This window comes from Anolis sagrei, chromosome 4 (assembly GCF_037176765.1).
Source record: "Anolis sagrei isolate rAnoSag1 chromosome 4, rAnoSag1.mat, whole genome shotgun sequence".
Taxonomy (NCBI): domain Eukaryota; kingdom Metazoa; phylum Chordata; class Lepidosauria; order Squamata; family Dactyloidae; genus Anolis; species Anolis sagrei.
In genome coordinates, this window is record NC_090024.1 from 214114710 (window position 1) to 214129388 (window position 14679).

Sequence of the window (14679 nt, forward strand, 5' to 3'; positions counted from 1 at the left end):
ATATAGTTGATTTCATCTCAAGCCTTAGGCCCTGTGGAAATGAGACCAAGGCCATAGCTGGCATGTAAGTGTGATTGCTTTTAGATGTAAGCTAAACTGATTTAGTAACCTTTACTGATGGGTGGAAGGAAGATTTGCCTGATCATGGCTATTGAACAAAATTGTTTTCCTTTGGTAAAGGACAGTAATGCACATGGGTTGAAATTTTGCCTGACATTCTGCAACTCATGAGAACCAGGATTGACTACAGGTTTAAGTTTCTGGCTCCTGCTGAATTACTGGAACGAAGGTAGTCTGCTGTGTGTATACTTCCAAATCTGTTTAACTCCTCCTTGCAAACATGACCTTGGAGTTATCTGCTAAAGAATCAGCTAGCACAAATACAGTCTAAACAAACAGAAGGTGAGAAATGCAAGGCAATATCCAACTATTTACTTCCAACGAGACTCATTGAATCAATGGAAATTACTCATATTTTGAAAAGCCATTCAACAACAGGCTGACTTGGCAAGGACTAGTAATTACTTTAGGCTGCAGAGCTTTAAAATGCCAGTAATTTGCAAACATGTTTTGCATTCCCTCACCCTAAACTATTCAAATATTTTTGTGAAAACGATATGTCGATGTCTGAGAAACATCTCACTTTAAACACTGATAAGTCTAAATATTGACCAAATGCCTTTAGGCACCATAGATATTCCGCCACTGTTAAGCCTTTTTTATAGACCATCGTTGAAATGCATTGTAAGTTCTAAGCAGATCCAGCTGCAGCTGGTGTAGACTGCCTGAAGGCATGCAGAACTAAGTACTGCCTTCTATTTATTTCTTCCAGGGAGATCAATTTTGTCTCCAGCATATATTTACGTAGGTTAGGTATGCGACCTAAGAAGCTGGTTTTACATGCAAACTTTTAAAGCTTCCTCTTAGTCTGAGATTTTTTTTTAATGATTTAAGACGTCCATTCTTTCTGAGTGGCCTCACCAACTGAGAGGGAAGGTGCTCAGAACCCAAACTTATTTTAGAATGCACTTTAAGCATGTAAAGAATAATTATTTTTCACATTTCAAACTGAATATTCACACTTGGTCACCATCATAAGTCACATTCTCTCAGCCTCAGAGGAAGGCTAAGACAAAACCCAACTGTGATAGGATAGGTTTGCCTATCATAGAAATGACTTGTAGGCACATAACACTGTATATGTATATATAGATAGGTGAATATATAAATATCCCATAGATATGAAAAACTCTAAGTTTGCTTAATTCTTAATAAGTAACATGGTGGAACAAGGAAGCTAACTGCACAAGCATGGTTGCTTCTGCCAGTGAAAACAACCAAATAAACAGCAGACCCTTTATCTATGGCTGCTTTAATCTGATAGTTCAAATTTTGGCTTCTTAAACAAACCAGACTCACAAGGCATGATCTCACATTAGCTTATGATCAGCTTGTTTGGGAAGAGACAAGCCAGAATCACAGATTCAGACAACAGATTGAACAAAGCACAGGTGGAATGTCTTGTTTAGTGGCCCCAGAAATGACTGGACAAACATGCATCACCACACTGTTCAAAACTGATGCACAAAGACGTTCTGGAGTTCTGGCTTATGGCTGACTCCAAACACAAGCAATGTGTGTCCTAGCTGGGTACAGAAGTTATTATCGTGGCATGCAGGACATTGCTATAAGAAATTAAACACTCTGAAAAGTCTGTATCTTCGGCTCCCTGGCATGGCACCTTTCTAACAACACAGGGTTACAGCCTATGTTGGATGGGGTTACACCCCCCCCCCCCTCAAGATTCAGGTTCATAGCTTGGGAGTGATCCTGGATTAATTACTGAGCCTGGAACTCCAGGTCTCAGCGGTGGCCAGGGGAGCTTTCGCACAGTTAAAACTTGTGCGCCAGCTGCACCTGTACCTTGGGAAGTCTGATCTGGCCACGGTGGTCCACCTCTGGTTACATCCCAAATAGATTACTGCAACACACTCTATGTGGGGTTGCCATTGAAGACTGTTCGGAAACTCCAACTAGTCCAATGGGCAGCAGCAAGATTACTAACTGGAGTGACATACAGGGAACATACCACCCCTCTGTTATGTCAGCTCCACTGGCTGCTGGTCCATTTCCAAGCACAATTCAAAGTGTTGGTCTTGGCCTACAAAGCCCTCTATGGTTCCAGCCCAGCTTACCTGTCTGAACGTATCTCCCTCTACTTCCCGCCTCGGAATTTAAGATCATCTGGGGAGGCCCTGCTCTCAGACTGGGTCATCGGTTGTTAAATCATACTTTGATTCGGCTACATGATAATAATGCTTTAAAGGTATTCTAATCTAATGTTTTATCTTTTGTATAATGTTGTACGTAATGTTTTGCATTTTATCGGCATCAAATTGCTGCTGTTGTAAGCCACCCCGAGTCTTCCTTCGGGGGTTGAGAAGGATGGGGTAGAAATGTTGGAAATAAATAATAAATAAATAAAACCAAATTAGTTATGTAGCACTACAACTTCATCATATTAAACCTTGAATGCTGGTAGGCTGTATTCGTTCAGTAAAGACAACAACACAGAATCACCAACTAAAAAAACTAAGAATGACCCAAGGCCCTTCCACACAGTCATATAACTCAGAATATAAAGGCAGATAACCCACAATATCTGCTTTGAACTGGGGGACCTTCCAGACAAGCCCTTTATCCCAGGATTTGATCCCAGGTTTTCTGATTATCCCAGATTATCTGGCAGTGTGGACTCATATAATCCAGTTTAAAGCAGAAAACCTGGGATCAGATCCTGGGATATAGAGCCTGTCTGAAAGGACTCTGGGTTATCTGAGTCCACACTTCCCTATAATCCATTTCAATGTGGATTTTATACAACTGTGTGGAAGGGGTCCTAGTACAAAATACTGTGATGTGGGGTGCTCCCATTCAAGGTATCATCAAGCCACACACACCTTCTTCCACAATACTTCACTCCTGCTCCATTCCTACGCTTGATTTTTCTCTCAAAAGGCAGAATTCAATCTCTACAGCACATGTTCAATCTTCACTGGGATCCTTTGGGGTTTTGCCCCAAGTGGGTATTTATTTTCCCAATGTCCTTTTGTACTTCTGCAAACACTGGTTCCTCATTCCAGAATTCTAATTAATTTCCTCTTGTGTGTGAATGGAGCCATTTTGACAATATAGGAGAATCCGTTCACTACAATTTAAGAAAAAGAGAACAAAAAATACTGTCTTTCTCAGGGGAGGCTTTCAGCACTTCTCGGAAAAACCTTAGTGAAAATTAAATGCAGCACTACATTGACAGAAAAGACCATAAAATTGCTTGCCAAACACAAGGAAAATGAAAGAAGCTACACTATGAAGGGGTGTTACAGTTAGGGACTTGAAAGAAAAATATTGTCTTGTGCACCCTTAACACAGAAACCACATATGCAATGTTTGAATGTTCCAAATTTTGCATTGCAGTTTTTCATGTCTATGGGATATTTATCTATCCATCTATCTATAAATACACACACAGTGTTATGGGCCTACAAGTCATTTATGTGATAGACGAACCTATCACAGTTGGGTTTTGTCTTAGCCTTCCTCTGAGGCTGAGAGAGTGTGACCTATCCAAGGCCATCCAGTGGATTTCCAAGGCCAGCAGGGATTCAAATCCCAGTCACCAGTGTCATTCCCAATGCTCAAACCACTGCACCACGCTGCTTCCTCTAAAGCTGAAGCTCACGAGATCATACGGTGGTTTTCCATCTTGGATTCGCAGTCCAACATGCAAAGAACGATATCACCCTGGATTTCAAAAATAATACACTTCAATGCTATATTGTAAGGGTGGGGTGGGGCTTATTGTAAAAGTGTATATAAAATGACAAATGGTATACCAATTACACATAGGAAGAGAAATATAAAGAAGAATAAATACAATCACACAGATGAATACATATTTTTATGCAGGTATTTCAAATAAGCAGTCATGAATTGAAGCAGAAATAGAGCAAACCTACCCCCTCCCCACTTTAAAATAAAAATCTGAATTGGATCCATACTATCTGAAAGACAATACAATGATGCCTTGACTTAAGAGTTTGATTTGTTCTGTGACCGAGCTCTTCTCTCAAAGCAAATTTTACCATTGAAATGCTATCAATCTGTTCCACCACCCCCACAAAAAACCAATTTTTGTTATGAGTTTTAAAATAAGAAAATGTACTTCATAAATAACAAATAATGTATACATTCACATGGAACAATAAAAAAGAAATATGAAGTTTAAAATGATAGAAGCACAAAGTTGTAGCAACAAAGCACAAAGTGAAGAGGAAGAAGCATCATTTTCCTCATACTGTACTCATTCCAGGCTCCCTCCTTCTATTTCCCTCTTTCTTTTCAGGAAGCCAAACAGATCAGGAATAAAAATCACACAAAATAAAATAATCCAAAATCCCTCAAAGCGGACAGCAATCTCTCAAAGCAAACAAGAGCATGAGGCATGAGGCACAAGGCACAGAGGCCGCTCCCTTGAAGCACTACAGCCCTGTACTCACGCATGAGCGCTCCCTCTGGTGTATGCTCTTAACTCAAAATGCTGCTCTTATGTTAAAGCACAGCGAGGCTGAGTGGTCACTTTTAACTCAAAACACTCTTAAGTTGGGATACTCTTATGCAGAGATTCCACTGTATTGTCTTTCTCAGTCCCACCACCACATACAGCTATCTGGTGAAGACATATTTTAAAGACATTGTAAGTTGCTGTCTTTTTTAAAAAAACAAACCTAAGTTCCTGCAGACAGGTTGTTTTGACTCTCATGTCTTAGCATATATTTTATATTATTAAAGGGTAGTGAAGGCTAGCTTCATTTTCTAGCAGCATGTACAGCTCCCTCCTCTCTGATTTTACAACAAGCCTGCAATAAAAGTTAGTGACTAATCAACTAATGAAGTTTTTGTGGGTGAAGAATATTTGGAATCAATGTGAAATTTCCACCCTCTTTTAACTGTGCAACAGTGGCTCTGTTATGTGTAATTACTAGGGTTTTTTTTCATGTCAGAAGCAACTTGAGAAACTGCAAGTCATTTCTGGTGTGAGAGAATTGGCCGTCTACAGGGACACTACCCAGGGGATGCCCAGATGTTTTACCATCCTGTGGGAGGCTTCTCTCATGTCCCTGCATGAGAAGCTTGAGCTGACATGAGAAGCTGGAGCTTATAGGAGCTCACCCCATTCCCTGGATATCAGCAGTTCTGCCACCACAAGGGTTCAACCCATTGCACCACCAGGGGCTCCAATTACTAGTTGAACTTATAGAAATGCAATTGGCCAGATATATTTTCAACACAGGGCTCAGCAATGCTGCAGTAATGCCAACACTGTGGTAAGATGAATGGAAACAGTTAATAGAACAGACAGGTAGTAATTAGGAAACAAATGGGAAGATGGAGTAATGATGCCATGGGGCAATTCTCACCACTCCCAGATTTTTCTCCACATGCACTAGGGTAGGTATAGCTATTCCAAGTATATAAGGCATTCCATTTCTCAACATCTAGTTGCCATAAATCTGGTGAATCTGACCAAATCAAGCCAAAATCCAAAGGGTGTAGAAACAAGTTAATTTGCATTTCAAACACTGCTAAGCCCATACTGTGTCAGACCAAGCAACTGTATCTGTAGATGATTTCTACAAATAATCCCTGGCAGTGAAGTTTTTAATAGCATTTACATGATTTCGCTTAAGCAGTTCCAGCCAACTGATAACTTATCTTTGAATCCCTGACCTATTAAAGATTTCTCTTCCTAAATGGGAAATAGGAACAGACTGCCTCCTACTAATTAATCAATAATGACAGAGTAAACTAGCCATAACTTGATTCTTATAGATGTTTTGGTCTGCAACACTCACCAGCATGGTCAACATATGACATTATTAGAGTTCTCAACAAAAACATTTGAACGACACTTGGTTGTTTAAACTCTGGGACAAACAAATTATCTACCAAGAATTCTATTAGTTGAAAAGATCCTAATGTCAAAAAAAGAAATGCTTTTATTTCAGCTTTATTACCTTAATGGATTTTCTGTAATAAGGGAGAAACAAATGGAAGCCACTGTGGATAGACACTAGAGCATTACGAACAGAAGGCAATTTCAGATTTTAAATTTCATAAAGGAGTCAGTGTGACTGTCACAAGTGAAACTGTTTTCTAGAAGTACCTGGTGTATGTTTATGCTTTCTACTTCCCGGAATCCCTCCCCGCTATGAAGCCTAATGCACAGTAAGATGCAGTTAGATCAGGGTTTTGCCAGCCAACCCAATCTCTGCTTAGCTTCAACAGTTCAGCTCAGGTTAAACAATTTTTTTCTTGATTTAGGGAAGAACATTTCAACAAAGTTTTAAAATTCAGTTCAAAGGGACTATATATACTTCAAAACATCTTTGGGATACAATGGTGCTCAAGCAGAAAGAATATTTGACTTAGAACTGAAATGTAGGGGCCCAATTCTGACAAGGAACTGTACCTATTGTGAAACTTTCAACTCCCAAACATTGGTGAGGAAACTCAAGCGAGTGAGCATACATTATATTGTTTTTACACCCACTATAGCCATGTTGCTTGGACAGTATGAGAAACGAATTCCCATAAACATAAGGTAGTAAGAATATGATATCCTTTTTCCTCAAAAAAAAGTCTGACAAGTACATGATGGTGCACCACAAGAGCAAACCAAGAACGAAGATTAAAATCTGTGAATCCCAATTTTTGTATTATTATATGGTTTTATATTTTAGGGCCTTCACACATCATCACATGTGTAACATAGGGGATAAACACACTCCAAGTGGTTTAGACTCCAATTCCTTGAAGCCCTAGTTAGCTTGTGCAATGGTCAGGAATTCTGGGAGCTAGAGTACAAAACACCTGGAGGACCACAGCTTGTACAGGCCTGCTCTAAAGTCACCAGAACACTTTTAACATTGGAAGCTAAGTAGGGTGAGACTGTTGGTTTGGATTTGGATGAGAGACCACCACCGAAAACCAGGTCCTGGTGACTCTATTTCAGAGTACATTTGAGTATTACCTGTCTAAGAAAATCCTGTGATATTCATGGGGTCATCATATGTTGACAAACAACTTGAAGGTCCATAGATACAAACATCTTTATCATGCTGCTTCTCCAGGTGTTACCATATGGTACTATGTGTATGAAGTACAAATTCACTTCATTCATTGTTTGTTATGTCAAAATTATTTACAACTACAATATACTTTCAAGTCTGGTTTGCACCTAGACTGTCAATGCACAGGTTATCACTGACTTTATACAATTAAAGGAGATTCTCTCATAAATCCAACTTAAACATGTGGTTCATATATTAATCATAACCATACAACAATAAAATTTTCTTCTGTCTTTTGGGGAGTTTGAGTTATTTACTCACCAAAGAACATTAGAAAAACTTTCTAACTTAGTAGCTAGCAAGAAATGGTTTAAATGAAGCAAGACTGAACTACTTGCTAACCCGACTAGTCCAAAAAGGATCTACTCAAACATCAACTTCAGTTGCATGCTTAAGAGATTTAGAAGCAATGGAAATGAAAACATAGATACATAAGCTGCTTAATCTCCCCTTCCCCTCCACCAATCCCTCTAGAGAAACATCAATTCTGCACAGAAAAAGGAAAATCAAACATATTCCACACTTCAATGTTACATCTGTCATTAAAAGCCTTCCTTCAAATGAGATCTGAAAATAAGATTAAACTGAGTGTCACATACAAAAGCGTTTGTTGAAACATTTTTAAAAACTGTGAAAGACAGGTTAGCCACACAATCATTGAGAATGCAAGAATAGTTCCTGTATGAAGTTTGGTCATCTTGTGGAATGTGGCTAAGTCAGTTTCTGAGTTGAGAGAAAATGTAGGACAGCTGGCACCCAGCCTGCAGAACAGAAAACTTGGCAGTGCTGGAAATCAGAATTTGCTAAGGAGGAGGAGCTCTTTCAATAACTATCATCAGTTGTCAGCTGTTGGGAAAAAAAGTACCAAGATTCCTGATGCATGCAATCTTACTGTGGTCAAAGACAGCAGACATCTCAATAATTATCTGCTGCCTATGATAGGGTGACTATGACACCAATTGATCAAGTGGTGGTTTTGGAAGGTAAGAAAACTATTAGAAATCTTTTGCATATATTTCCATAAGTATCATGTAATTAATCATGCAATTCATTATGTACAGTGGGCCCTCTGTATTCACAGATTCTACTATTCATTGAAAATACTACAAACAAAAATCCAAAAGCAAATCTTGATTTTATCATTTATATAAGAGGCACCATTTTTGTATGCCATTGTATATAATGGGACTTGAGCACATACAGATTTTGTTATTCATGGGGTCCTGGAACCAAATTTTAGTACAGGGTCATGGGGGAATGTCAGAGGGGTCACCAAAGACCACCAGAAAACATAGTATTTTCTGTTGGTCATGGGGGTTCTGTGTTGGAAGTTTGGCCCAATTCTATCGCTGGTGGGGTTCAGAATACTCTTTGATTGTAGGTGAACTATAAATCCTAGGAATTACAATTCCTAGATGTCAAGGTCTATTTTCCCCAAACTCCACCAGTGTTCACATTTGGACATATTGAGTATTCATGCCAAGTTTTGTTCGGATCCATCATTGTTTGAGTCTACAGTGCTCTCTGGATGTAGGTGAACTGCAATTTCAAAACTCAAGGTCAAAGCCCACCAAGCCCTTCCAGTATTTTCTGTTAGTCATGGGTGTTCAGTGTGCCAAGTTTGGTTCAATTCCATCATTGTTGGAGTTGAGAATACTCTTTGATTGTAGGTGAACTATAAATCCCAGCAACTACAACTCCCAATTAGCAAAATCATCCCCCCACCACCAATATTTAAATGTGTGCATATCTGGTATTTGTGCCAAATTTGGTAGAGTGAATGAAAATACATCCTGCATATCAGGTATCTACATTACGATTCATAGCAGTAACAAAATTAGAGTTATGAAGTAGAAATGAAAATAATGTTATGGTTGGGGGTCACCACAACATGAGGGACTGTATTAAGGGGTCAGGGCATTAGGAAGGTTGAGAAACACTGCCTTAGTGGATATAAAGGACCACTCTATGCTTAAATTCAAAAAGCGTATTAGAACTTAAAACCAGAAAGGATTCTTACTAGAAAATCTTGACGAATTGTATGTTACAACAAAGGTCGTATCTCAAAAAATCACAGATACATTTCAACTGTGATAGAAATTTAAAAACAATACAACACTTCTCAAAGCAGGAAGGGTTGCCTGCAATGTAATTTTTTCAAAATGAGAATTTAGTCCACAGTCACAGAGCACTTTTACAAGAAGGAGTTGTATTCTAAGGAATTCTGAGATGCCATTGCCTTGCAAGAACTCCCTAGAAGCCAAACGAAACAGAACTAAACAAAAACGTAGTACAGCCTGTTTTTCATAATGCACAACAAACCTAAAGAGAAACATTCTGACAATAAACACTCTACAAAACAAATCACTAGCTGTCAAATATGGTGGTGGTAAGGCAAAAACAAAACAAAGAAACAAACCTCCACCTGCCATGTACTGTAGTTTAAAATACAAATTTTACCTGGTTTTAGCATGTGTGCTAACTGACCAATTAAACCATCACTGTGACATGAAATGTAAGTATTGAAAACCAAACTACTTATTTCACTGCACCCTGAGAACAGAAACCTAGGAATAATGTATTCAAATGCACAATTAATTTCTATGTTTGGCTTTAGCTAAATAAGCATGATGAATGTTCATGCAGCATTTCTAAACTTTGAATGAGAAATTTTAATGTATATTGGAAACCTCCACCCATGGTCACCTTTTAATTCTCTAGATCTGCTTGTAGCTTTTTGAACAAATATAATTTCAAATTAATTGTTTGTGTCAGGAATTTAAGTAAATATTCACTTTTACACTTCCTGAGACAGTGCATTAAGACCTTCTTTTCAAAATAGTCAAATGAGGGCAGTTTACATCAAAACGTTTGCAAGTAATCAAAACCAAACAATCACAACCCATTGCAAGTAATCGCAACCAATTAGGCTGATAGAACTATTCTCTGCTGTGTTTTCCCTCTTCCAAGAGTCTTTTAGATTGGAATGTCTCCTTTAATCTTCAGTAGCTGAACTGAAGCCATATAAAACACTACCTTTCCACCTCTTGTTGCCTTCGACCCTAGAGCAGCTAAGAGATGGTATCCCAAAACAATGGAACTATAGACCATACCTGCAAACGGCAGAGGGCTGGAGTAGCTGCAGTACAATCTGAGGTCTAGGAATTCGAGTTCTAACAAATCCAGAACTGCCATACTTTCCAGTTGTTTCCATTTTTTTTCTATAGGGAGCACAAATCGTTCCTTTCTAGTAAGAGAAGCAGCAACCAACTTATCCGTGTCTGTCTTCTAGCAGTCCCATAACATGAGAATTTGCTGGAACACCTTTGGATTGTTTAGCAGCTGACTGCAATGAAGACAGGCTGCGGCACCGCCCACTCATGCCTCAGGAATGCTGCTAATTGGGCAGCAAGGTCTACACCTTCTCTCTCTCTCTCTCTCTCTGAGAACAGAGAGATAAAAATCTAATCAACATACCCATGACTTCAAGTACACAGCCAGACGCTCATTCCAAGAAATTGCCATTGATTCTCTCATGCTTGGAACACAACAAGAGACCTGGCTCAGACAGGAGGATTAAAGTGGAAAGACAGGACTAGAGCTCTAAGAGATTTAGATCCAGAATTTCTGTTTGTTTTCTCTTCAGCTTAATAGTAGATCACTACACCAAATATATAGCCAGCTATGCAAACATCATCACCACACAGTTTTTCTCAGGACTCTGGTACATGTCCAGAAGATCCAGAAAGACAAGGATGGAACACATACATTCACATAGACTATGGCTATGTATTTCATGGAGGAACAACCTGGGGGTGGGTTTCAGGCAACACAGGGAGGAGAAAGTTCAAGATGTGTTCTCAGCGCTATGAAGATTGCTAGAAATTGGAATTTTACCCAGTGAAACTCTAGCACTGGATACTCTACAGTCAACTACAATTGTGTTTGGGGAGAGATAAAGCCCGTGGCTCAGAAAGCTGTTGTTGTCCCCGTGGCCTCAAAAAAGTTTTTACATGAAAATGTCCCCAACAAGGAAGTGTATATAGCAATGCTATCATGTTTGGGGGGGGGGGCTATGTTAGGTCCTGGAGAGGCCCTTTTCCCATAGAAAGTGACCTGAAATAAGATGTTTGAATAATTCCAATTGGCAAAGAAAACCTCTCTTTTGTGCCTAAAGCAGCTAAGTCCCACAATGAGTAAAGGGAAGCATTTAGGCGCAATATGTGTATTTTTAAAAATGTATTGAAGTTCTTCAATTCTAAGATTATTTTCCTATATGGGCATCACTAAAAATGAGGTGCATCTTAGAATCACAGATGTATTTTATGTATTTTTGTTGGTGGTGACACTGAAATTAGCATGCATCTTACAATCAATGGTGTCTTACAATTGAGCAAATACAGTATTGTTTATGGTCGTGGCAGTTTGTAGCTCAGCATTACAAATGCCCCCACATAACTGATGTTGCCTCCTAATCCCTCAAAATTGTGGGACACTGTAAAAATGCATGCAGTAAAATCAATTCCGTATATGACAAAAATAGTTTTTAAAGACTACTATTATATTAAATCATTTATCGCTTTAAACCAGTTTGTTTGTTTGTTTGTTTGTTTTAAATATAGTATGACCACTGTATCTACCTGAAATTGAAGATACCAGCAAATCCTGTAGTTTTACTATACTTGGGCTGGAAGTATATCACAGAATAGCTCTGAAGGATGTAAGAAGGCCCAACAATATTTCAGAAGGGGGATTTTTTGTAGTGTAGTTATGTGAAACCATGGATATAGAGTCCACAGATAAGGGTGTCACACCGTAATATCAAATGTAGCACATGTGCAAACTGGATAAACACGGTAGGGTATTTCATAACAGGGGTGCCATGGAAGAGCAGGTTATCTCCTATTTCTCCCATAATGTGTTATTGTCTGCTCTGGTATCATCAAGAGGCCCTCTCTGACAGACTTCATTGCAAGAGAGACATTTCCATGGGCCAGGAGATCAGGGACCAAAATTAAGGGTATTGCCCATACAAATCTGTCAAAGGCTCCATTTACACTGACCATATAATCCAGTTTCTGGATGCAGATTTTTTAATTTAAACTGGATTATATGAATCTACACTGCCATACAATCCAGTTTAAAGCAGATAATCTGAATTCAGAAACTGGATTATATGGCAGTGTAGATAGAGCCAAACCTTCCCTGGAGTTTCAGGCAGGAGTCTCCCCAAATCCTAGTAGGACATGCTGATGGAATGTGGGATTTTTGAGATGCAAGCCATGTCCTCTCTCTCATAGCGATGGTCCACTCTCTCATAGCGATGGCCCCAGTCATATACTGAACAACCTACACATCCACAATGATGCCTGTCACATCCACAGAACAAATTTTCTTCAGGTAGACATGTGGCTACTGATGTCACAGAAAAACAATGTAATTGATATGAAGGCATGGAAGTTTTCTCTGCAATGGAGCATATGTAATTCATGGCTGATGCACTGATGAACACGTACATGACCTGGTCAGTAGTGCAATCATTTAGTAAATATGTTCCCAGCTTATTAAGTTTTGACTTATCCAGAGAACATAATAAGGTTTCAAGATTTAGAAAGTCTGAACATTGGAATATGAAAGACTCCTTGGCACAAGAATAAAAGGAAGCAAATCAATCCAAACCCAGAGGCTGTCTGGAATTTCATCAAAACTTCTGGTGGTTTTGGTTGAGCTGTCATCATAATGTGGTACATCCTTCGAGCAAAGGTGAGGTAGGAGAATGATTACATTCACCAGGTTGGAGAGAGAGAGAAACCCAGTATTATTTATTGATTTCTTTTTAAATGGGAGAAGTGAACCAGTCCTATTCATTTCATCATCCATGTTCCCTTTGGTGCATTCAGACAGCTGTTCAAATAGTAAGTGGATGGGGAGGAAGGAAGAACTTTTTGAGCAACAATTAAATGTTTAACAACCTTGAAACATGTAAGAACAAGCACCGCAACAACATAGATCTTATCCTGGCCACAAGTTTTGCTACAATGAGAATTATAAAAGCCCACACACAAGTAGAAAAAGAAATGTAGCAGGCAATAATTAAACAACTGGTGGGAACTTACTACCATTTTCTATGAGATTCCAAGCCCATCTCTAACAAATCCTACTTTCTAATGTCAGCAAATAGCATATGTAACATAATTCAAATTATGTCCTCTGGACGGGGAAGATGAAATACTAAGCATTTTTATTATTATCAAACAAGCTCCAAATATTTCATGCTAGTCATGGAATACCTATAATGGTAAAATGCAGTAGCAGTGAAAATTATACAAATACCTTGCATTTTTTAAAAGAAAGCACTCAAATGGATTACATTTTAAAATGAGAGATGTTAAGATTGTGTAACATTATTTCATATGGGAACTTGTTTGGGGTTGCTCACCTCACAATGAAGTGGAACAGGATGACTTCAGCACCTGCAAGCCCATTGCAAAATTCTATTGTCACTATATGCACACAGCCATGCCCTCACCACTACAAGTTACTTTAATGTTCATTTGCTTATTTATAAATTCAAATTAGAACCTACTTAAATGGCAATAACAACTTGGAAAGTATCCGCTGAAAATTTTAGTTTTTTCTCCAATTGCTTGAAATTATCATTGCAACAAGGTCATCAAAATCTGTGAAGCAGCTCCCTGGCATCCATATATCCTTTTACAGAAGCAAACAGATACATAAACATTGACTTATAGCCCAAACTGCTATATTGTTACAGCACAAAGCTCTAACGTTTTGGAATAATCACAGCAGAGTGGCTAAGAGTAATCACATTTATTTGGTAAAATTAACAATAATGGTAAAAAGTGTGCTACCAGTCTGCTACCGTGCACAATTCAAAGTGCAGGCCTTGGCCTATAAAGCTGTATGTAGTTTTGGCCCAGCTTACTTGTCTGAACATATCTCCCTCTAAAAGCCACCTCAGAGTTTAGGATTGTTGGGGGAGGCCCTATTCTCGATCCCATCACCCTCGCAAGCATAATTGGCAGGGACAAGAGAGTGGGCCTTCTCAGTGGTGCCCCCCCCCCCCCATCTGTGGAACATACTCCCCAATGAAATCAAGTTGGGCCCCTCTCTCCTATCCTTTGGGGGGGGAGCTCAAATCATGGCTGTGGGACCAAGCATTCAAGCAGCAAATGCAGCAATAATAAGGCAATGATTCATGAGATTGACAATGGACAAACCTCGGATTGTGACTCTGGACTCAGATTTGGATTTGGCTGTGTTTAATATTTTAAATTGATGTTTATAATCTGTTGATTTTAACTAATATAATATATTGTATATACATATAATATTTATAATATTATAATGTAGTACAATCTAATACTAAAATAATAATACAATATTGTAATTATTTATTTTATATTACATGTAATATTACGAATAATATTTCAATATAATGGTATAGTACAATATAGTAATATAT

At 38.7% G+C, this 14679-nt stretch overlaps 1 protein-coding gene across 4 annotated transcripts in view; it reads right to left on the bottom strand.

Annotated features, from left to right (window-relative positions):
• The window catches only part of ARHGAP40 (Rho GTPase activating protein 40), an 80281-nt gene that overhangs the window by 31708 nt on the left and 33894 nt on the right, over positions 1-14679 (bottom strand). For 2 of the 4 annotated variants that reach the window (XM_060772242.2, XM_060772241.2), the window contains exon 1: positions 10307-10549. The exons of the other annotated variants lie outside the window; for them this stretch is intronic. In XM_060772242.2, coding sequence (XP_060628225.2) covers positions 10307-10407 — 101 coding nt within the window. In that variant the 5' untranslated portion in view covers positions 10408-10549. Of the gene's footprint in view, positions 1-10306; positions 10550-14679 lie in introns of those variants that run through there. 4 annotated transcript variants of the gene reach the window in all.